At 45.6% G+C, this 24,158-nt stretch overlaps 1 protein-coding gene across 2 annotated transcripts in view; it reads right to left on the bottom strand.

Moving 5' to 3' along the window:
* The window catches only part of ICE1 (interactor of little elongation complex ELL subunit 1), a 56,739-nt gene extending 37,337 nt beyond the window's left edge, over positions 1-19,402 (bottom strand). The window contains exons 1-7 of one of the 2 annotated variants that reach the window (XM_034998846.1): positions 19,096-19,402; positions 6,826-6,884; positions 6,265-6,299; positions 3,537-3,555; positions 2,668-2,779; positions 1,095-1,171; positions 111-148 (exon numbers count right to left, since the gene is read on the bottom strand). In XM_034998846.1, coding sequence (XP_034854737.1) covers positions 111-148; positions 1,095-1,171; positions 2,668-2,779; positions 3,537-3,555; positions 6,265-6,299; positions 6,826-6,884; positions 19,096-19,179 — 424 coding nt within the window. In that variant the 5' untranslated portion in view covers positions 19,180-19,402. The remainder of the gene's footprint in view (positions 1-110; positions 149-1,094; positions 1,172-2,667; positions 2,780-3,536; positions 3,556-6,264; positions 6,300-6,825; positions 6,885-19,095) is intronic. The other variant, XM_034998845.1, reaches the window with a different exon arrangement.
* Between the last annotated feature and the right edge of the window lie 4,756 nt (positions 19,403-24,158).

Below are 24,158 nucleotides of genomic sequence, written 5' to 3'. Positions count from 1 at the left end.
AAAACACGATGACCCAACTACCAATCAAGTCCTACAACTCTGTACGGCCATCAGTGATCTGTGTGAAGACCAATGACTTCCATTAGCTAGACAACGATAGTGCTGATTACCTTCCAGCTTCTTCACCTTGGCTTCTAGTTTCTTCTTCCTAATAATTTTATAAATAGTAAAAATAAATAAATAAATACACACACACATACACACACAAACACACAATCCGTGGCTTTATTTTTTAATTATTGAAATATAACAAAGGAATGTCGGTCAAGATGAGCATTGTGCATCAACCACTGAAATCATCAGCAACTGTTATGAAAGTATAGTAAACTAAGAGAGAACAGTATGCTATTTAGTGTGTAATATTCCTAGAAAGAAATCTGTATTTTTCTGCCATGCCACATCTGGGAGTCTCCCTGGGCCACAATGGCCTCATGTCCAGGCCAAGCTGATGTTTCCCAGTGGTCTCCTAGAACCAGGCCAGCATCTACATCAGCAATGTCACTCTTGGGAGCATGCGGGGCAGTAGTGCTCACAATTCCATTTTATGGGAGGCAGAGGCTGGAGAGCTGCACCAGTTTTCAGATAGATTTTTGGGTCAGAGAAGGCTGGTAACTCTGAGAAAGTCTCTGAGGTACCATTACATCACACGTACATTTGACTGCTGTGTGTGTAGCTCACAAGATCTGTGAATCATGTGACTATAATCACTTGGATGCTTTCAAAAAGCTCTTTTTTATTAATGGTAACAAAGATGCCCATTCCACAGGATACCTGTTAAAGTCCCAGTACAGAGGAAGGAGCTGACGATCATGTTTGAAAACACACAGACAGGTGTGTGTATGCACGAGTACAGACAAACACTTCTTTGGAGTTCTTTCTCATGCAGCTCTTTAACAAATCAAGACTTATAATCCTTCAGGGGAGGTATAATTTCCACAGGACAGACCTAGAGACTAATGCTGAGTGACTGACTAGCTTAAGATCACAGTTACAGCCCATAACCCAAAGACAGAGAGGAGAGAGACAGTACTGATTTAAGGACCAGCCATTTTCAGACATGAAAACCGTACGTCCACAGTCATTTTAGAACTTACTGAGCATCAGTTTTCAAGCATTCTTCTTTTACACGTGCATATTCCTGGTGAGTATCTTGGTACAACTTCAGAGAACTCTAAGAAAAAGACAGCTGTTGTCAATTTGAAAGTCACTGACCATCACTGAGAATTTACTTGGACCTTGGTAAGTGAAATTATTACCATTTAACAGTAAGACATCAACCAAATGAATACATATATTGGACAGGAAACCAAAGTATATTCTTCGAACATTTTAACAGAGATAACCAGATCCTTAACAGATGTAATATGATTAATAGTCTCAGCCAACAAAGCTATACAAGTTAAGATGTACTAATTTTAGGGCAACTCCAAATCTTCCTAAGACTGAATAGCCAATATTTTTCTCAACCAGTTAAAATTCAACAAAATCTGCTCAATAAATATAAGCTATCATTACTACTACATAAAAATATAAAGCAAATCATTATACTTAACAATCACTGGGAAAAATGTGCTACCACCAATCAGCAGGTACATCCTGACGGCCACCATGGAATGGGAAAGAGTCTGTCACTGAGCACTGTATCCCACTACAATGTGCATATGGATAGATCTTTAACTGCCACAGCTCTGAGATGGATTTTATGGCCCCCTTTTATAGATGAGGAGTCTGAGGATCCACCAGCTGACTTATTTTTCCAAAGTCACAGAGAATGAGTAATTAGCACTTCTCACTGAGGTCCGACTCCAATGTGGATGCTTCCTCTCAGATATGGCTGACAAGACTGTTATATATTAGAGGCAGACAAAATTCAATGTTGTAGTTGTTTCTGTTTAAACTTCAAGTAGTTAAAAATGTAATAAAGACTTTCTACAGAAGTAGGAAAACCAATCACTGCTGAAATACATAAGACCTCAGATCAGTGCATGGCATTACTAAAATAGTACAAGTCGATGCCTGGGAGGCAGAGACACCATCATGAAAAGAGCTCTGAGAACAGCTGAGAAGCAGGCATCATTCCAGCTCTGACAGTATATGTCTCATGCAAACCAACTAACTTTATTGGCCTTCAACTTACGTTATCTGTAAAAGCTATGAATTCTCTCCTATGACTCCTGAAAAGAGTAAACCAAAATTTATACCAGAAAGCAAGTTTACAGCATTTTTCTTTTGTACTGCCCCCAAGCTTACAACATTTTAAATAACTGTTTTACTGCAACTCGATTTTGAAACAGAGAACATGATCTCTTCACCTCTAAGTTTAAATTCTTGCAGATTATTTTACACTTACAGCAAGACCGATGTGAAAAGGCAACCAACGCAGGACACAGAGAGCCCTAAAAAGTCCCAGCTAGAAGGTTCCTCTGCAGAATCTCAAAGAACACATAAGCAACTAACACAGCATCACAGAGCTAGTAATTACTGTGAGGACCAAGCCATTAATCAACCAGTTCGATGTTCTCTAAACAGAGGAATACACTTTGTGATTTTTGAGTACCCCTTGTTTCCTCTGTTAAGATGTAAAATACCGCCTCATGCCAATGACAGTGAATAAACAGATCTTCATTTATGGAAGATAAACCTTCACAGGAAAATTCCTTTAGGTACCTTCTTCTCTTCCAGCTCTGCTTTTAAAGATCCCAATTCTTCCTGACATTTCTGCAGAGGAGAAATTTTTTGAAGCATCTGTTCCACTTGGTGATGCAGAGTGCTATTCTCTCTAAAAATTGACAATGCATTAGCATTATTATACAGAAGCATCTACAGCGAATCATTAAATATATTGACTGCTGCTATTCTATTTTTTCTAACTTGGAAGGAAAAAGTAATAAAAGAATCTCTCTTTAAATGCATTCTATTTATACCAACATGATCTTCATACTGCTAATATTTTGACATTATAATCTATTTCTAATAAAAGTATATGATAAACTACTTGAGAAGTACAGTAGATTCTCAATCTGATAGACAATATATGAAAGGACAATATGCCAAATAATTAGGTTTTTCCAATCTTGAACTAAATCCCCATTTATCCAAATTAAATCACAGGCAATTTTGTGATCCAGTTTGTAACAATGTTTTGCCTTCTTCTAGGGGATGAATATATTCAGAATATGAAACACTGCTAAATGTTCACTCCATTTTAAATTGTTTAAGATACACAAGATAACCTCATTATTAAACACAATCCAATTCAGGCAGACAATAATTTGATTAACAATAAGCTCCATTTCAATGGCAACACCATCAGTAAAAGTAATAAAAAGTCAAACACCAGCCTGTAACTTAAGACCTTGGTAAGAATTTCATTTGGATAATACAATAGTAAGGAAAATATAAATCTTCTTTTATCATGACCATCAAAGCAACATTCAATATGATGGGTCAATCCTATGTGGCACTTTGACTGAATCTGTTTCGAAATCTAGTCTGATAAATGTCTACCCCAAAACAACCATGAAGACAGTACTTACCTTCTTGCAAACTGCAGCTGTAAAACTTGTTAAAGAAAACTCTCAAGAAAACTCTCAGTTTTATCTGAAACTTGTCAGAAGATTAAACTCATTTTAAAATTACCTGTAATAATCTCTGTTCAATGTATATACAGGCAAATTCACAATTCCTAGAAAACAATATTCCAAGGTCCATCTATAACACAGTGTTAAAAATTTTTACTAGGTTACTCTATTTACCGTAACATGTACCTAAAGTCAAAATATCTACTTCTCTAAATTAAAATAGGTACTCAATTACATCGATGATTAATACTGAATCCCGAGAATAAACACAAAGCAATATTCAACGAATGAACACTACCTTGGATCCTATAAACAAGAAAATCCCCGAACAGCCTATCCTGAATTTAATAGTCCAGAGCATAATTCCAGCAAACAAGAGTTAGATACTTATGAGAACCATTTATCACTATACTCAATGAGTAATGAGAAAAGAAACAGAGAGAACATAAAACCTAGATAACCTCTCACTTTTACAATTTACACAATATAACTTCATTTCCCATCTCATGCTGCCAGTGAAATGTTCTAGGACAGCAAAACAATTACCCTTCTAAATTTCACCTCCTACAAGTTTCTATGCATATACCATGAGGTGGCAAATGTCTATAACGACACGTCTCTGTTCTCCTGTCAGAATACAGACTTCTCCAGATTAAGGACTACATTCACCCTAAGTTAGCAGTCTTTGCAAAAAAGAGAAGTTCAAAATACCTGATGAAATAAAATATACCCTCTCCTTCCAAAAAAGGAAATAATAAACTTAACAAAACAGTCAGAATTACACAAAAAAGTAAGAAATCAATGGGTGACTGGGTTGCTCCATCATTTAAGCATCTGACTCTTGGTTTTGGCTCAGGTCGTGATCTGAGGGTCATGAGATGGAGCCCCTTGTGGGGCTCAGTGCTCAGCGGCGAGTCTGCTTGAGATTCTCTCCCTCTCCCTCTGCTCCTCCCCTTGCTATCTAATAAAAATCTCTAAAAAAAAAAGTAAAAAATCAAGTTATATAACAAAGCCATTGAAACCTGCACCATTAGCACTTTGGGTTGGAAGAGCAAACTACTGCACACCTAAGGTACAAAAAATATGTATTTGGGGCAAATACCAAATGTGTTAAAAAAAAAAAATCAGTATTTACTTGTAGCTGAGGCTGAAGAAGATTAGTGTATCACCGAATTGATATTCCAGAATAATCCCAAGGTTTATCAATTTTTAATAAACTATTCTAATAATTTTGATTTAACAATTTTATAGGGGCGCCTGGGTGGCTCAGTTGGTTAAGCAACTGCCTTCGGCTCAGGTCATGATCCCAGGGTCCTGGGATCGAGTCCCACATTGGGCTCCCGGCTCGGCGGGAAGCCTGCTTCTCCCTCTCCCACTCCCCCTGCTTGTGTTCCTGCTCTCGCTGTCTCTGTCTCTGTCAAATAAATAAATAAAATCTTTAAAAAAATAAAATAAAATAAAATAAAATAAATAAAAATTTTATAAATTTTTAAAAAGTAAATCAATTTCCCTGCTAGATTACATGTGTAATTACCTCAAAAAGTTTATGCTAAAAAGGATATAATGAAAGTATACTCTCCTAATACTGGAATTAATTGGCTACCTATATTTCTTATTTAGCTAATTAAAAGTACTTATAATAACTGTTTCTGTACAGGTTTCATAATCAAAGGTATTACTCTTGTGATAATATACATTTATAGTTTAACAGACTGAGAGTTTTAACAAATGAAGCACAAGGGGGGGGATTACCCTGACCTACATTTTTTAATGTAAAAATTCAGTGCTAAAAATAAATCTAAGTCTTATGCCTTGATTTTATTACTCTAATCACACAAGTTAGACATGATGGTACCAACACAAACAAATAATTAGTGATCACGTGTAAGTTCAGGGAGGCCAGAAATAATATCAAAGCAGGCCTGGGGTTCCTGCCAAAGTTGAAGAGTAGCATCTGTCCCAAGACCTAAGCTGAAGCTGCACTTCAGTGAATCCCTAAAAATATACCCACGCTAATTTTCATGGGAGATTTCACTCATGGTGTTTTCACCACGAAATGCAGAAAAGACAACTACGCACACTATTTTCACCCTACCAGTAAAATATCTCACTAGAGGCCAACTACACGCAGGTGCTCTGAATGGTTACTGAACAAACGCTGACCAAATCTGTCTTGTAAATACAAAATCACACTGTGATTATGGACATATACGTATATACACACACACACACATATATATATAGTCATTCTCTACAAATCATAAAGCTAGTTAATGAAAGCCACTTGTCCACCATTTTGCATATTCCTACACGGCAGGTCTTACAGAAATCCTGAGAAATTCTCATAGTATCCTATTCAGCTTAAGTTCATTGCTAAGCCTGCAGAACTTGTCACATCCTCAGTACAAACGAAAAAGACCTACCCATTAAAAAGGAGGCGCCCTGAAGAAAATCAAAATTAGTGACAAAAACATGACCTTCTAAAACAGAGACCAGGAGTCTTCATCATGAAACACGTACTCACAGGAAAAGATTCATGTTCACTGTGCTGCCCAGAAGGCTTCCTTCCTTAGAGGCTGTACACACTACCTCCCAAGGACACCTGAAAATTCCCACGGTTCTTCTAAGAAACCATAAATAAGTAAATTTAAGAACTCCAAGGAAAAAGCTAGGAAAAGGATATCATCACATTTCTTCTGATATTCTGTCAATAAATTACTGCAACAAAGAAAAGAGTTACATTACTTTTTTGATCTGGAAAATATACTGTTAAGATCATGTTTCAAAATATGCTAGGCACCTTTCTTCCTAGGCTTCCTGCAACAAATCATGTTTAATTAATTAAACATGTATACACACACACATATATATCACCTTCAATTCCTTAAAAGTGCTGCAATGATATATGAACTTTAAAAAAAATAAAAATAAATCCCCTACCATGGCTGTGAAATACTGTGAGGAAATCGGAGATCCAGTGCTAAAGCTAAGAAGGCTTAAAAGATAGAAAAGAGCTTTAAAAAAATCGCCACTCTAGCAAAACTCACTTCCTAACCTGCAGGCCTGCTGGAAAGGGCTGCGGACCAACAACACAGCTTCAGCCTGTGGACAAGGCTCACCAGGGTTCCACCATGACCCACGGCCCATGGGCCCTGGATGAGAGACTAAAGGCCTAACACACCACCTGCTCTGGCTTGTCTGTCAGGGTCTCGACGTTCAACAGAACACATGAAAACATACTCACTCTGTATTAATAATTTTCTGCTTCAAGGTAATTAGTGCTTCAACATATTCGTTTAAATTCTGCAAGAAAAAAACAGCTACAGTCAGCTACTTGTTTCTGTAATATGAATGACTCTAAACGTATATTCTGTAATGTGCGACTTATTGTAAAACATGAGCATATTTACTCTCACATAAACACAGAAATACATTAAGATATTATTTACAATGCACAGAAACACAGACCTACTCTGTGTGATCTTGAACCCATGCCGTATCTCTCTGAATCTTTCTTTAGGTGGATGGCACTCTCTCTCTGACAGTAAGGGGGTTGTGCAGACTCTCTGTGTGCTCTTAATCAGTGAGAATCTGGTACATACTCACTATTTTAGTTCACTAATTATTAGTAATCACGTCTACAACTCACTCTGCATTGTCTCTGAAAGGATTTAAGACATCAAAAAGTCACGTAAATATAAAAAAAAGCAAGAAAATAAAAATAACATGGGAAGAACAAATAGGAATATTAAAATAGGGATGAAATTCAATGAAAAATTCATTTTATAAGGATCTATATATTTTAGGGACCAACTACAAATCTGGCTCTAAATTACTGCTATCAATTCAATAGGGAAAACATCATTAGTTACACTGCTCAAAATGTTCCTAAGACTTAAAAACAGATATTTTTTTTCTTTCAAGTGACTTTTTCCCCTAATATCTTCATATTTCATTGGTAAAAACTTCAGAAGAACTTATTTTTCACTGATTATCCCAAAACATCTTTTTTCTAGATAATCCAAATGATTTTGAGAATTACAGAAATATGTCCCTTTATACTAGTCTGTGTATCTTCTTTGAAGTCAGACATATAACACGGTATTAGTTACAATAAAAAAGGTCCACACTGAAACACGTAAATAAAAAGTCTTAGTTTGGGGCGCTGGGGTGGCTCAGTCGGTTGGGCAACCAACTGTTGGTTTCGGCTCAAGTCCTGATCCTGGGGTGGTGGGATCGAGACCATGTCGAGCTCAATGTGCAATGATGTGCAGCTCGGAGTCTCCTTGTCCCTTTCCCTCTGTTCCACCACCCGCCCAGGCTCACGCACGCTCTCAAATAAATAATTAAAATCTTAAAAAAAAAAAGTCTTTGTTTTCTTATACTCCCACCACCAGTTAAAAATCTCTATTCCTCCTTGTGCATTTCCTCTCAGAATGTTCCTGCATTTGTAAATGACATCTGGATGTGCTCAGTCCACCAACTCAATACTGAAGGCCATTCAGGTTCATTTCTGTCTCCACCAATGCACACCATGAGTGTCCCTGCCCATTCCTGTGAGATACTATCTTTCCTTAGGATCAAGTCCAAATAGATTTCCTGCATTAGTGATAGTGATGAGCTTTGAAAATCTTAGAGCCATTTTTCCATGTATATTTATTTACAAGTGTGACTGAGAAATCTCTTGCCATTTAGTTTTTCTCTTATTAAAAGCTCCTGAACATTGTTTGCTCACTGGTGTGGTTGCACTTTCTTATGAGCAGCGATATTTGAGCAATAGCAACATTTCAATAAATGTTACAAATATATACATAATGTCTGTCACTTGATCACTAAAATACAACCACACAGGCATGCAGAAGTTTTAAATACAGAGCTGAATCTGTCACTTTTTTTTAAAAGTTTCGGTTTCCTGATATATTTAGAAAATTCTATCCCACCCAAGATGCTAAAATAAAAGGATTTTTCTCTATGTTATTCTAGCACTTTCATGCTTTTATTTTTTGTATTTATATCTTTAACCATTCTAATATTCTATATAGTAGACTCTAAACATTGTAAGTCAAAAGGACAATGAGTGGTCCATTCCATATTTGTATTTAATGTATATTTTGCTTTCCACATTCAGAAACAATCTTTCATTATATACAAAATAAATTTCATACAACAACAGATTTCTGGGCACAGAGGGAAAATAATGCATCTGCTTTTACTCCCTCCCTAAAAGCCAGCTAAAACTAAAGCCAAGAAACTTTTCCCCCAAAGGCAAAACCCACAAAGATGAGAGTAGAATAAAAAGACAAGTGGAAACTGGAAAGCAGATTCAAGAATACTGACTTGGCAGGCTCAAGAAAGCGGGAGAGGTGGGAAGGGGGAAGAGTCCAGGACACCAGGGTGCTCTGAGACAGAAGGGCAGGGGCGCACTAACAGAACTAGTGGCAAACTTTCTTATAAGCATTAAATCCTCAAATTCCTACCTCTCTGCCCCGCCACCGTCCAGCAAAAGGTTTGCTGTTTGAAGAATTCTCTGCCTCGGACACTGTGAACACTGTGCCAAAAACAAAGGGATGAGGCAGCCCTATGCACACTGACCTGACACTGACCACCTGCTTGTCCCCATTAAGCTCCCAGACAGTGACAGCCAATCCTTTGCCCTCCAGGCAGGAGACTGAAAGTGCTTTCTCTGAGGATATCTAACCAGCACTGACATGAGATATCCTTGAAATGAATGGCCCACCAGACCTTCTGCAATGAAGCTCAAGGTCCAGATGCCCCACACACTCAGCATTTCCAGCCAACATATCAGCCAACAGTTTTAATAGGAACAATCATGGATTTCCACACATCAGAGAGAAACCTGTAACATGAAAGTGAGACCAAAACAAGACAGCAACTTGGAGTAAACAGAAACTGAGAAGAAAACTGCAAAGATTAATATGATCGGAGATAAATGTTATATTCATGAAACAACAATATTTTTGAAAGGAATATACAGAGTTCCTAGAAAATTTTTTTAAAAGCTCCTAAAAATTAAAAATATCCACACTCCCTAGGATGGCTGAAACCAAAATGGCAGACGACAACAAGTGTCAGTGAGGATGTGGAGAAACCGGAGCCTCGGATTCTGTGCCGGAGGCCGACGTGGAGCAGCTGTGGTGCGCAGCAGTCTCCGAACTCCTCCAAATGTTCCAGAGTTCACCACGTCACTCAGCAATTCCACTCCGAGGTCTACGCCCAGGAGAGCTGGAAACACACGTCCATGCCAAACTCTGACTTAGAGCATTATCCATGCTAGCCAAAAGGTAGAAATAAGCTAAACGTGCATCAGATGATGAAGGGATAAATGAGATGTCACGCAGCCATACCACGTGATTACTTGGCAATGAAAACAAATGAGTGACACCTCTGACGAAAGGGACAAACCCTGAGCTACATGCAAGGGGCCAGTCACAAAAGGCTACATGCCATACAAGTCCATTCATATGAATTGTCCACACCAGGCAAATCCAGAGACCCAGAGACAGAAAGTAGATTAGTGGCTGCCAGGGACTGGGGTAAGGGAGACAGGGAATGACTGCTAATGCCTAAGAGGGCTCCTGGCAGGGGTATGGGGGTGGGGGTGGAGATGAACGTGTCTTACAATTACAAAGTGGTGACAGAGTTGCTTAACTGTGACTGAACTAAAACCCACTGAATCGTACACACAAAAAGGATGAATTTTATGTGAATTATATCTCAATAAAACAGTCAGAACTAAATTAAAAATAGGGAAGCAAAATAAAAGCCTCAAAAGATTTGATGAAAGAATTGAAAAAAAAAAAAAAGTTCCCCCAAATAATGCAAAACACAGACATGAGAAAGAACAAAAACAAAAACAACTGGAGTATCAGCGCAAGATGTCCACATGCCCAACATTAAGAGTTCCAGATAGAAAGTAATAGAAAAGACAGAGAGATAGTCAAAAAAATTGTGATATTCAAGAAGTCTCAGAACTGAAGCCAGAAGTTTCCAAACTGAAAGATCCCAGCACATAAATACAAACAGAATCTAAACCATGGAACATCAGCACCAAATTTCAGAGCATCAGAGACAAGCAAAGACCTTATAGGAATCCCAAGAGAAATATAAAACCAAACAAGTCAAATACAAAGAATATGGAATCAGAATGGCTTCAGCCTTGAACAACAATCCAGAGACCTAGAAAGCGAGCCTTCAAAATTTTGAAGGAACGTGAATTCCAAGCTACCTACATCCTTACTTAGGGAAGTACTGAAGGATGTGAACACGATCCACCAAAATCACAAGTAAACCCAGACAAGATGACGTGGCATCCAAGACGGAGGTAATGGGAATCCAGGAAGGCAGCTGTGCCCCAGAATAAAGCAGATCCAAAGGCTCAGGAGGGAATTTTTTCCCTGAAGAAAGCAATAGAATATCTGGTGGAGTGAAAGCATTAAGATGGCATTTCTACCTAACTGGCACAGAGAACTGCAAATAAATGTAGTTGGTATTCACCATGCATTTAAATTAGGATTTTTTTAATACAAGTGATTCTTCCTTTATTTTTCCCCCCCATCCTCTTTCCAGTTCTTTGCTAGTGGGCCTCATCTTCTCCACCTTGCCTCCAGATGCCATTCTGTAATGTTAAGTACTATGCAAGGAACATTCCAGAACCCTGACTCTAGCGTCACACACAGCTGGATTCAAATTCCTGTACCACCTCTTTCTGGCTGAGTGAACCTTGGGCAAGTTTGTTTAGCCTCCCCCTGCCTCAGTACCCTTTCCAATTCTACAGATAAGGAGACTGAAACTCAGGGAGGGCAGAGCTGGCCAGCTGTCAGGAGTAAATAGGAAAAGCCACAGAAAGGGTTTAACCCAGTCCCTAGCATAGGGTAAATAGTCCTTAACATTTCAAGATGAGGAAGTTGAATTAAGGATACCATCATTCATCAGGGGAAACAAGAAAACACATGGGAAAGGAAAAACAATCGTAATTTACTCCAGAGTATAGCTCTGAATAACATATAGTCATAATAATGTCCACTCTGAGTAGTGACTTAACCGAAATCCTATGTAGGCTGAGAAGACTGGGGAAGCAGCAGGAGGAATGCTGAGGCAGGTAGGGTACAGGGTGGAAGGAGAGCTCAGTCTGCATCTTCCAAAGGCAGAAACTGAACAATATGCCCTACACTGAAAAACAAGAAGTAGCAATGCAAGTCTATTACTTAACGATACTAAAGCTCATCATAAAACACACAGTGCAATGGGAAGTGGGAGGGGAGAGATGCGGCTGGGGACAGCGGGCTGGCTTAACACGACTTGTACATCTAGCTACCTCTGTAAACTGTGTTCACGTATATTTGATAAAGAATTTAAGACCACAAAACAGCATTACAAAGGAAAAGCCAGAGACTAAGTACAGTCTCCGTTCCCCACAGCATTCTACGCCCTGACTTTTTTCTCAGAGCTCAAATTCAGGCAGATACCGCAGCACCCTAATAACAGTCTCTTGTTTTTCTCCAATCTGGTCCAAACGCTGCTTAAGATGGTTGCAACCGTTTCTAATGTAGCTCGGAAGCATGAGCGAGCAGCAGGCTGGGTCGCAGCGGCCTGTGCGCGTTTATGGGGGCACACTGCACCCCACCACCATCCAGCCTCTGGAAGCAAGGTGTGGGGTGCACCCAACCAGGAGAGTTTGAAGTGACGTGCTTCTGGACTGCTGCTTCTCTCCCAGTGGTCTTGCTCTTCTGGTACTCCAACTGCAATGCTCAGGCCTCCCCCGAGTCCTCTCCCCTAACCATCTTTCCTCTTTCTCTGGCTTCTGGCTTAGTCCCTCAAGCTGTACTTTATACTTGTTCACTAATACAATTCCCAAGCAGCACGTTCTATTACTCATACTTATTCCACATTTACTCCTTTTCCAAAGCGTACTTTTTAAATTTTATCCACACAATACCCTCTGGAATGTCACTGTGAACATTTAGCACTTGAGAAAAAGAAAAGAAATCCATCTGTGCTCATTTTCCCTCCCTTCTCAGAGAAGTGAAATCAACACAGTGGCTGAGCACACAGGGCGAGTAGGGGGCATCAGGATAACCCGGGGCCAAGGGGCAAGCCAGGACTCGTGGGGCCGAGGTGGGGAGAGCAGATGCAAGCGTGCTTGGGAAAATGGCAAATACTAAAGGAGTCAGTACAATGTGAAGATACATAGCAGGTAAATGCAGGTGATAACAGGACAAGTACACTGCCAAAGTCAACCTCAACATTAACACTGCAGGCTGGAAGATTGTTTGTGGTGGCTTTCCTGTGCACCGTGCAAATGTTCGTCAGCGTCTCTGACCTCTACTCATTAGGTGGCCAGAGCACTCCCTCAACCACCAAGGTGTACGTGCAGAGTGAACACAGCAGGTCTGAGATGCTGTCCCTGGAAAGGCGTGCTAGCAAGGTGGGCCCTTGGTGGTATCTGGGAACTTGGATTTCTACAGGTTTCCCACCATTCTCTCAATGCCAAGAGTGGCTCACTGTGCTTAACTGCACAATGTACTTTATGCTGGAACTTGCTTTCCTTCTGGGAGCCTGGCGTCTGGGTATGTGCTAGGTAGGCATATACATGTGACCAGCGCCCAAGAGACACTTTGTGCCACGTCACAGCACGCTGTTGGAGAACTTCAGTGAGTCCAGTCACCCTCACTGGGCTTCCTCGGGACCCCACCCCATGCATGGCCTTTCCTCCTGGCATATTTTACTTTGTATGCTCTCACTATAATAAGCCACCCGGTGAGTAGGAAAACACTGAGCTGGGGGTGAGGGATCCCTGATACAGTGTGACCTCCCACAGTGTCTCCAGACCTTGCCAATGAGACTACAAGGCTGTGCTCTTTAAGCTTCCAGACACATGAAAGGCAGAGACTCAATTGGAAGAGGCTGAAGAGACATGACAGTGCTCTATGACCCACGTCCCCAATCGACCCACGTCCCCAAGCGGACCTGGAACCAGCAAGGCAGGCGGGATTCTTGGGCTTGCAAGCAAAATCTGAAGGGCCCAGGGATGGGATGGAGCGGCGGCACGAATGCCAATGTCTAGGCTGGAGGGCTATGGGCTCACTCTGTCAGAACGTGTTCAGATTGCGGGGGAAACACACGCTGCAGTGTGCGGGACACAGAAAGTGTGTGTGTGCATGCCAATGACAAAGCAAACGAGGAGACATCTGAACTCCTGGTGAATGGGGTGAAGAGAATACCAGAGTTTTTGGTACTATTCTGGTGATTTCCTTTAAGTTCTAAGTTATTTCAAAAAAAAATTATTTTTAAAAATCACACCAATCCCATTAATTGCTCTGCTGGGGGTGGTCTGGCTCACTGCTCAGCTTGCATCCTCTCTGATTTACGACATTTCCTCCTCCTACTTGTTAACTCTTTATTCATTGCTCTTAGGTAAAGTCTCCACTGATCTGCATGAGAGCTGAGTGTGTCTCCTGAGCGGTGAGCAAGGACCCCCATGTGATGTCCTCTGGCTCAGAGTGGACTGGAACAAGGCAGGAAGGTAGGAATGCCCACCCCCACCCCCCAACTCCACTCTGGGAACTTCCCACCAAACAAGCTGAGAGGCTCTGCTTCCTGGGAAGGGAGGACCCAGTTTCACATGCCTAGTCTTCAGCTGCCCTGACCTCATACATTGTGCTTCATCCATCACAAACTACCTTCTCCCACCCTGGTCTCTGCACATGGTGCCCTCTGTCCACATCCCCTCCATCTCTTCCTCTTCCTCAACTAAGACTCACCCTTCAGACAGACCTCAATTCAGATTCACCTCTTCCATGAAGCCTTCCCCTGTCCCTCCTAGGTGCTCCCAGGGTCCCCTGTGCGCCCCCCAGCATGGTACTTACTAATATACTCCTTCCGTGGTGGTTTTCTCACCATCTGTCACCCCAACTAGAACACGAGCCCCAAGCCTCTTCTGTTCATGAGTGTATTCCAAAACAAAGCATGGCATCCTAGACCCAGTGATGCTCAAGAAATGTTTGCTCACTGAATGAATTACAATTTTGTGAGCCTTCTTTGTAATATAATCATTTACAAATCAGTATGTCTAAGAGAAGTCATGGTTTAGGTTCCAAATGATGAAGTTTAAACCACTGGCAGTTATCAGTGGGAGCCCAACACAAGCTTATATAAATGACAGGCTCAAATCTGCGCCAAGGGCAGCCAAACACCATCTATTCTGAACCTACTGTAGTGGCATGAGCTCAGAAGTATAACCACGAGCTCTGAACTCTCACAGGGCCCCCAAGGGTTAAACTGTTCTGCTCTGCAGCGAATGGAACTGGTGAAGAGGGGCCTCTCCTCCACCAGGACAGAGCAACTTGTGCCGCTGGACTGAAAACTCAGCTTAAGAAGTGTGTAAGTGCACACTCTCACCACAGGAAGGACCCGTGCTGCTCTGATGGGACTACTCAAGTCCGGCAACCCACAGGGACCTTGGGCTGGAGCTCAGTGACCAACCACCACCACCACTGAGGGTGGGCACAGACAGGAGGTGGGCTGTGGGACTACGAAACAAAGGATACCTAATGCGTGGTTAATCCACACACTTGCGAATGGAGCGACGATCACAGCCAGACCCATTTGTCAACACCGATGCAAAGAGGACAGGGGAGAAGATTTCCAGCAAGAGGAAAGGACTGCTCCGCTCAGGAGAGAGCCAGCTTCCCACTGTGGTTCAGAACAAGCCCAGCATGGCCACGACCACCTCCAGTGGGGAGACACCTGCAGCCTGCCTGCCCGTTCTCGGCCAGGTGCGAGGTGCCCGCGCGAAACCACCCAGCAGGCCACCTTCCCTGTGCAGGGCACCCACTAGGCTCTCTGACACAGTGTCTCTCAAGTAGGGAACCCAGCACCCAATCCTAAGGTGAGGTATCCTGACTGACAGATCCCTGTCTGCTCCGTTCTCGATCTTTCCCACCCTCATTTCCTAGGCGCTTCTTGTTTCCCTGTGTTTCCTTTCCTCACCATCCACGCCCGCCTTCCGTCAGTAGCCAGCAGCTTCTCCTTCACTGACTCCTGAGAACGGCACCTCATCTCATACCGTGTCACAAAGGTTCTCAAAATCTCTTCAAGTGACAGAATGTGCTCCCCCATTCTCCTATCACCATCTCTCCCCCCCAAAAATTCTTACAAGGCACTCCGCGCCAACCCACCCAGGCCTCTGCTCTATCTTCTCAGCAGGCCATCAGGTGCTCTGGAGGCCTGTGTTCCACAAACGACAAATGTGAAAGCCGCTGAAAATTCCCAATTCCGACCTCATTCCAGAACTTCGATCCCACATTTCCAACACCTCTTGTGTCTCGGTTTCCACTTCTCTTCCCTCTAACAGTTCTCAGTGACTCGGGTTTTAATCGCTGGATCTTTTATTCCCCAGATCCGAAATCCACCTGTTATTCGAAGTTTTTCATATTGAGACCGTTTTGCTTTTTTATTCCCATTCCTGGGAAGCTTCACTTCACCCAGGCTTTTGTTATCACTAGTGTGCATGAGTAAAATAATGTTCCAGAGCTAGCTGCACCTCCTCCAATCCGACCTGTACACCACCACCTGCCATTTTTACCAAAAACACCGCTCTTATGTGGTAATTGTGCAGAACCTCTCTCTACTCCGTAACACTGACAAAAATAAGTATATTTTTTTTTTGGTGGTTACCACTCAAGATCTTCAATAATCTGCCACGTACCTATCTTTCCAGCCTTCCTTTGTAAAATTAAAGACTCATTCAAGATTCTACACGTGACTAATCATCCTCTTCCCCTAAAACGCCATTCCAGGCAAACACCCCAATGCAGTGGAGTGTTCTGTCCTAGGGAAGAGGTCTGCAAAGGCCCCAGCCAGGCCCATCCCTCGACTGCTGCCTGCGAGGACCTGCGAACAGACCACAAGCCCTCCATCTGAGGATCTTGCCCCTTGCAGAACAAGTCTGCAGACCCCTGAAGAATTTAACGGGATTTCTCCTATTGCTGCTCTGAGAACCACTAGTAGGAACGCGGCAAGGGTGGAAAAGGGGGGGGTTCTCTGGAGACTGGAGCCAGAATCTCTAGGCCAGAGAGCACACTGGGTTCACACAGGGCTGGAAGCAGCGGGGACCAGTGGGGGTTGAGGCGGATCATGATGGTGGGGTCAGGATGCGAGAGAAAGACAGGAACCAAGGATGACACTGAGTTTCCGGCCAGGTGCTACTTTTAGCTAAGATGAAGACTACTATGGGTAGACCAGGTTTCTAGAGAAAGACGAGATCCACAACTGAAAAGTATAACTCATGCTATTCTCCTGCACAGAGGCCCCCATCAACTCACTATCCTTTCAGAGTAAAAGCCACAACTCACTATCCTTTCAAGCCAAAATCCTTTGATGGTCTCTAAGGGCCCACGCAATCAGACCCTTCTTTTACTGATGTCATCGGACTTCCTGGCTATTGTGTTTGTGCCCCCCTCCCCAAATTTGTATGTTTAAACCTAACCCCCAATGTGACACCTCTGGGAGTGATTAGGTCAGGAGGGCAGAGCCCCCATGAATGGGATTAGTGCCCTTTACGAAAGACCCCAGAAAGCTCGATTCACCCTTCCATTAGATGATCCACCAGGTGACAGGGCGAGAAAACAGCCACAAACTAGGAATCGGGCCCTCCTCAGACACCAAATGTGCCAGTGCTTCATTGATCTAGGACTTCCCAGTTAACAGAACTACAAGGAATAAACTCCTCTTGTTTATAAGCCACCCAGTCTATGGTATTTTGTTATGCAACCCAGCACAGACCAAGACATCTACATGCACTCCACCCCGGCCATCGTCAAGCACGTCAGGCAGGCCCCTGTGTTGGGCACCCACACCTGATCTTCCCACTGTATGGGACAGCCCCTCCTGAAGTATCTTAAAGCTTATTCTGTCACCCCCTCTGCTCAAATACAACCTTCTCAGAAAGGACTTCCCCCATAAATTCCACCAGCCAGCAGGCCCCTCCTCGCCCATTTGTCCTTTCCACCTTCTTTGCTTAATTATTCGCTACCATATTATCTTCTCATGCAACCTGTTTAATCTGTCTCCTCCCCCCTCCTAGAATGGAAGCTCCAAGAGATCAAGGATGTTGGCCTTTTTTCCTGCTGCTACAATCACATTGCCTAAAACACAGCACATGACCTACAAATACTTGTTAGATGAAATTGGCACAAAGAATAAATACAATTCATTAAAGATTCAAGAGAACTTCACTCATGCTCCTGGGGTTTTAAGGGAAAAAAAAATAAAGCACCGTACACATGCCTATACAGTGCAGCTCAACTCGATGATTTGACTCTCCGTTTTCCTTCCATCCAGAATGCCAGTGCACGATCCCTTTCCCTCTCCCCTGTTCTCAACACTTAAAACGTTTGGGATCAGTTCCTAGATAATGCCCTTAAAAAAAAAAGCTTATCTGGATGGCCTGTGGCCTACATTCCTTTCTGATCTCCCCTCTGCTCTGCGCTCATGTCAGCCAGACACTGTTCCGCTCCTCGGAGGCACCCTGCTCCTCCTCGCCTCCTAACGTTCCCGCCTGTTAATCCCCCCATGGAGGAAGTTCCTCCCACACCTCTTCTGCTCACCGTTCAGATCGCCCTACCTCGCCTCCCCAAAAACACCCTGCCCACCAACCCGGCCAAGAGCACCACTCCAACTCCTCCTTTACCTGCTTCAGAATACTTAAAACCTCCCAGAGTCTTACTTGGACGCGTGTCTTACTTCTAAGAACAGATCGTCTACTTGGTTCACCCCCGTGACCCTGGTGCCTAGAACACCACGCCGGAAACGGTGCTGATTTAATTCAATCTAGGAGGTGGGGCGACGTCCCACTTTGCCATTAAGGGCACTGACCCTGGGGGTTAAGCAACTCTCGACATCAGGCAGCGAAGAGGGTCTAGCCGGAAACAAGTACCTGGGACGATCCCCACTACCTCGCAAGACCTGGAGCCAGACACTAGCGACGCCTCTTCTATCACCGCAGACAACAGTCCATTCTGCTGCTAGAAACGTCCAGTGACTGCAAGCCTTCAAAGGATGGACGGCCCTCCAGCCAACCCGCACGTCGCGCCTCCAGGCAAAAAATATTTCGGGACGAGCCAGAGCAATCGAAAATCTCACTGCTCAGAGGCCGCTTCCCTCCGCATTCCACCCGTCCCTCGCCAACCTCAAAAGCAGCCCTGGGGAGCCCTGAGACTGGGTAAGCGCAGGGGCCCCCCAGAACCCGCTCGCTCCGCCCCCCCCCGCCGCCTCACGGCAAACGAGGCCTGGGTCACCGGCCTAAATCAAACAAAAGAGGCGGTTCCCCCAAAGCACTGCAGCAGAAAGGGGAGCGGGCGGGGAGGAGGGGCGGCTTCCGCCGCGGAGTGGGAGCCGCGCGCGGGGGCGCGGCCCGCGCGCCCGGACCCCCAGCCCCGCGCCCTGGCCGGCCAGCCGAGCTCCTCCGCGCCCTCGGCCCGGGAAGGCGCCGCACCTGCTGCAGCGAGGCGCAGCCCTGACACCGCGAGAGGTCCGCCGCCGTCCCGGGCGCCGCCGAGTGGGTCTCGCCCGGCATCATGGTGCCAACGCCGAGCCCTGTGGGCCCGCGCGCCTCAGGGACCCGCGGCCTCGGCCCTGTCCTGCCTCTGCTGACACCGCCGGGGCCGCCGCCTGCCAGGCCGCTTCCCGCCGGGGCCGGGCGGGTCCATCCGTGCACAGAGGTCCCCGTGGGGCTGGCGAAAGGCTCTCCCAAACGGAGCCGCCTCCGGCAGTCGAGGGAAACGCGACCCGGCGCGGCCCCCGAGCGCGACACCGCCCCGCCAGGACCCCGCCCCGCCCGGGCTCGCCCCGCCCCTCGCCCCGGCGTGGGCCTGCCCGGGGCGCCGCCTGAGCGGAAGGGGAAGGGGAGCCGGGCCGAGGTGGCGGGAGAGACGCCCACCACGGAAGCGCCAGCGGGATCGGAGGCATCGGGGGCGAATTCCTTGCGCTGTGTAGGGAGTTAATCTTTTATTGTCGGCTCGCTGTGTGACAGACTCTCCATAGACACCTAAAGCCCTCGGCGAGGGGGCGGTGACGCCCTTGATGACGTCACCCAGGCGCCTGCAGCCTGGAAGGACCCGCACCCGGACGGGCCGGTGTGGGATTTGTAACCCGAGGGAAGCGCTCTGTGCGAGTCCTGCCTGGTACCCGAAGGAGCCGGGGGACCACGGTTCCCGACGCCCCGCGCGGCGGACGCCCCGGAGCGATCCTGCGGCCGAGCCGGGTGCGCCTGAGCGCCTCGCCGCCGCCCCCGCGACAGCCGTCCTTCCTGCGGGACCGTCTTTCCTGCCGGCAGCCCTCCGTTTGTCCGCTTGCCAGACCCTCCCCGCGGCCCGAAGCCCAATCAGAGACCATAGCCAGCCGCCACCAAATCCCACGTTGATGCCTCTTTGGGGGGAAAATTAAAGAAAGTCCTCTCCCAGGCCGCAGTTACTGGGTCAGTTCGGACCCAGACCCTCTTCTTGAACGAGGTTCTTCACCTTATCCTCCGCCACCAGAATCATCTTTTCAAGGATCACTGCCTGACTCGGAAGCTTCCCGAGGCTTCCCAGCGTCTGGTTATAAAGTCCAGATTCTTAGCACGCGGTACAGTCAATGCACGTGCTAAGCAGACGTCCAGATTTCACCAGCTCTTTCCAAAATGTTCAGTATGGAATTGCAACTGGAAACCCTCCCGAGAAAGCAGTCTGGTTGCTCCCCAAATGCCACAGCCCTGCCCTTTAGTACAGAATCCGTGGCTGGCACGTGCTGTGGAGTGATGCACGGGGTACCCTAGACCTGACAGCTGGGTTTCTTGTCCCCGACACCTCAGGTGGCACCTGAGAGAGGAAGTGCTCTGACGGCTCCATTTACCCAAGAGCAGAAAACAAGACCAGGCTTCAAAGGGAATGGAGAAGTGAGCAGCACAGCGGGAGGCACCTTGGAAGACCCCCCCGTGGGACCCGTTAGAGAGGGGAGAGGAGACCATGTATGAGTCCTGATGACTTTCCATTTCTGGCTTCAGATCCCTGACAATACGTTTTCACAGTAACTTTTATTTAAGGTTTCCCAAATGAGAGGGTTGTTTGTGTTTTCCAAATTACTTTAGTGGAGGAGACACCAACTTAGCCTTGAGCCTTTTCTCCCGCTACACTGTCCCCCCACACCCATAGCTCGCCTCCTTTCCCTGGCACTCAGAACTCTCACGGCTGCCTTCCTGCCTCTGTCTTCGCCTGTTTCTTCCCCTTTGCCTGGAATGCTTTCCTCCCAGCTTCACCAGCTGCAATCAGCCAGGTAGTCCTTCCAGGTCCCACATTTTACCTCCACCACCCCGAGTGACACCCACCTTTTTTTCTGCACTAATTTTTTGGTAACAAACCATTTTGACTCGGATCACAGTGATTTTTATGTCTTCTAAGACCTCTTAGTTTTCCTTTTAAACCTTGTGAAGTGCTATACACAGTACGTGCTCAGTGAATGTCAGAGTGGATCAAATTTGCTGCAACTAATTGAAGGTAAAAAAGAAAAAGCACTCGTGCAAAATTTCAAATGCATTTGTTTCTACTTCTGCCCACCTCAAACCAGTCCTTAGGACATTTAGAGAAACAAAAGTCTTGTTTGTGTAATGCAGGGTCAGCAAACTCTCTGTGAAGGGCCACATGTTCACTATTTTAGGCTTAGGGGCCCTGACAGATCTCTGCTGCCTATTTGTCATTAGTTTTTGGTGGGTAAAGAACCACCTAAAAACATAAAACTTGGGTGCCTGCCTGGCTCAGTCGGTGGAGCATGTGACTCTTGATCTCAGGGTTGTGAGTTCAAGCCCCAGGTTAGGTGTATAGATTACTTAAAAATAAAATCTTTTAAAAAAATGTAAAACTCATCCTTACCTTGCAGGCCATACAAAAACACGTCATAGGTTGTAGGCCACTGACTGAGGAAGGCTAAAAATCAGGTTTTTCTCTTTCCCACACGAGGAGCCACACCCGTTGGTCATTGGGATAGAAACAAGCGTCCACACTGCGGAGTCATGAACAGTGAATTAACCATTTCAGTGGCTTTACATTCTCAAGTGAGCAGCCTATTTGAGCTGGTATTCCCTTACAGAGCATCAGATGTCATTTAAGTGAAAAGTGACCAGGACAGGGCCAAATCCATAGGAACTACTATGCAGAGAGTAGTTCATAACAAGCTACTGATGTCATGATCCATCTTGGAAAACAAATGTGTCTTTAGTTTACTCACAGAAAAATAGTGGGTGCTTTTGGTTTGGGGGTGTGGCTCTTTTTTTTTTTTTTTTTTTTTTAGTCATTTTTCGTATCAAACTTCCAAGAAAAATGTTGCATTTTTCTGTCAGTGTCGCCAGACGTGGGGGGATGTCTAGATTCTGGCTGCTGATGTGGGGGCATCCTTGTGGCTCGAGTCCAGCCCACTGCTCAGAGGATCTGACTCTAAAAGTCTCAGTTCTTGCCTCACAACCCCCCAGATACTCGGTCACTTCTCCAAATTAAAGCTTTAGAATGTAACATAATTAAGAGGCTAGTTAAACTGATGACTTATTAACATCTGCTTCCACTGAAATGGTTCATGGATTTGGTCTAGAAGGCAAGGAGATTATCATCGTATGAACTCAAATTGGAAAGCGATTTGTTCTCTGGAAGTTCCTATATTTTGCTTCATGAAGAGCCATTCTTTCATTTGATGCACTTATCCATAATAAAAATAAACTATATTACATTATTTCTTTTAAAGCCCCTAGATACGTTTTATGGAGTCGTTGGCGGCTCTAACAGTTTAGGATTCAGTGACAGTATCTGATTAAGTTCTACGCATTCTCCGACCCGTGATGTAATGCTAATAAATGGCCACAGGATGCCAGTCTTTCCCTGTGTCCTAGAGACAAATGGACCTCTCCAACAGATTTCTGTTTTCTCTGAGGCATCCCAGGGGGAAGCACTCTGCAGGGCACCTGTGCCCCTTCACTGTCCCCCAGGCATGGTCCTAGGTTATCTTTGCTCCAGTGTTTCTTACTGTCCTGGGTTAGGCCATGATTTGTCCCCATGGGCAGCAGTAGGCCCTGGACCCTTGCTTAGAGCCCAGCTCCCACCCTGGAAGTAATGCAGAGTTAGGGGAAGGATGGCTGCTTCCTGGAGGATTGAGCTCACTCAGCAAGCAGAAGAATCCATTTCCCCAAACAAGCATCATTTGCAATAGAGCGCAGAACCGACATGACTGTTAATGATGACGCACAGTCTTAAAGGACTTTCAGGGTTGTGTGACCCCCTTCAGGGGAGTAGGGGGTCACTCCCATTTTGGGGTATTTTGTAAACACCAGGCAGCTGTAACAGCTTGTCTCCTAAGACACTTCCTGCGTCTCTGGGGATTTGTAGAAGGGAGGTGGCTGGCAGTCTCAAAGAGGGGCAAGGGAGAGAGGACTCTGTTAGGGAGGGTGGGTGGGCAGGGTGCAGCCCACCCACCCCCAAGAAGAGGGCAGGAGAGGGAGGAGTGGGGTGAACCACTCCAAGCTAGACCTGTGCCCTGGCGGGACTCCACGGGAGCCCGGGAAGGCCAGAGTGGTGGGAGATGCCAGAGCCTGTGGGAAGTGGGGCAGGGAGCACTGGGAGCAAGATGCACTTCAGCATGGGGCAAAAGGGAAGGTTTTCTGTGCACTAGGTACTGTGGACCTCTCAGTGGAAGCTGTCCAGGGAGCCAAGAGCACAGCCAGGAGGGAGGTAAGATGCCTAGCAGGTGTTCTAGATGCCCGGGCCCAAGGCAGAGTAGAAGCAGGCAGCCAGAAGTAAAACGTGGCTCCCACACGCACCATCAGAAAAAGTGTAGCTGCGAAGGGCCGGCTCTGGCCACCCCCCGGAGTTGTGTATATTATCTGCTGCTCAGCAAAGTCTGTTTCAGTTTCTCTGAGGCATTCAAGAACTCCCCGGCCCTCCTCGAAACAGGCATGCAACTGTGTGCTCCTGGTTGAATGTCAGCAGCAGGGGCCTGGCTCGTAAGGCCCCTTCACGATCTTTGCTTCCTGCCCACAGAAGCGGAGATGAACCCCAGGGCACTGAGCCAGCCATGAAGCTACTGTCTCTCAACCCCAGACCTCCCCTTGTGTACCCTGCTTTGTGATACTGGGAGCGCGGAGCCACGTGGCCACCTTGCCTGCTGGGGTCCGGCAGACTCTGCCCACAGGTAGTGCACTGGTCCACAGTGATGGGAGGAGGGCGTGAGGCTTCGCTTTTCCTCTCCTTGGACTTTGGGTCCTGTCCCTCTCTCTCGTCCTTGCTTTGCCCCAGGCCACATCTGATTCCATCTTCAGTTTCTCTGACATGTGCAGAATCAGCCTCTGAGACACAGGGGACCCTGTCTCCAAGTGCAGAGACCCAGCACTAGCCCAGCAGGACCCCTGCTCCGATGTCTGAATTTGAGCTCCAGCGGGCACGCCCTCCAAGTGTCCATGTTTTGCTCCTCCCATCCTTTTCCCTTGGTTGCCTACAGCCTGAGGGGTGGCAGGAACATCTTGCAACACAGAAGGTCCCTGCA

This window comes from Mirounga leonina, unplaced genomic scaffold (genome assembly GCF_011800145.1).
Source record: "Mirounga leonina isolate KUSES-001 unplaced genomic scaffold, KU_Mleo_1.0 Mir_95, whole genome shotgun sequence".
NCBI lineage: Eukaryota > Metazoa > Chordata > Mammalia > Carnivora > Phocidae > Mirounga > Mirounga leonina.
Note: the sequence above shows the minus strand (reverse complement) of the source record. Positions and strands in the feature narration are given on the sequence as shown.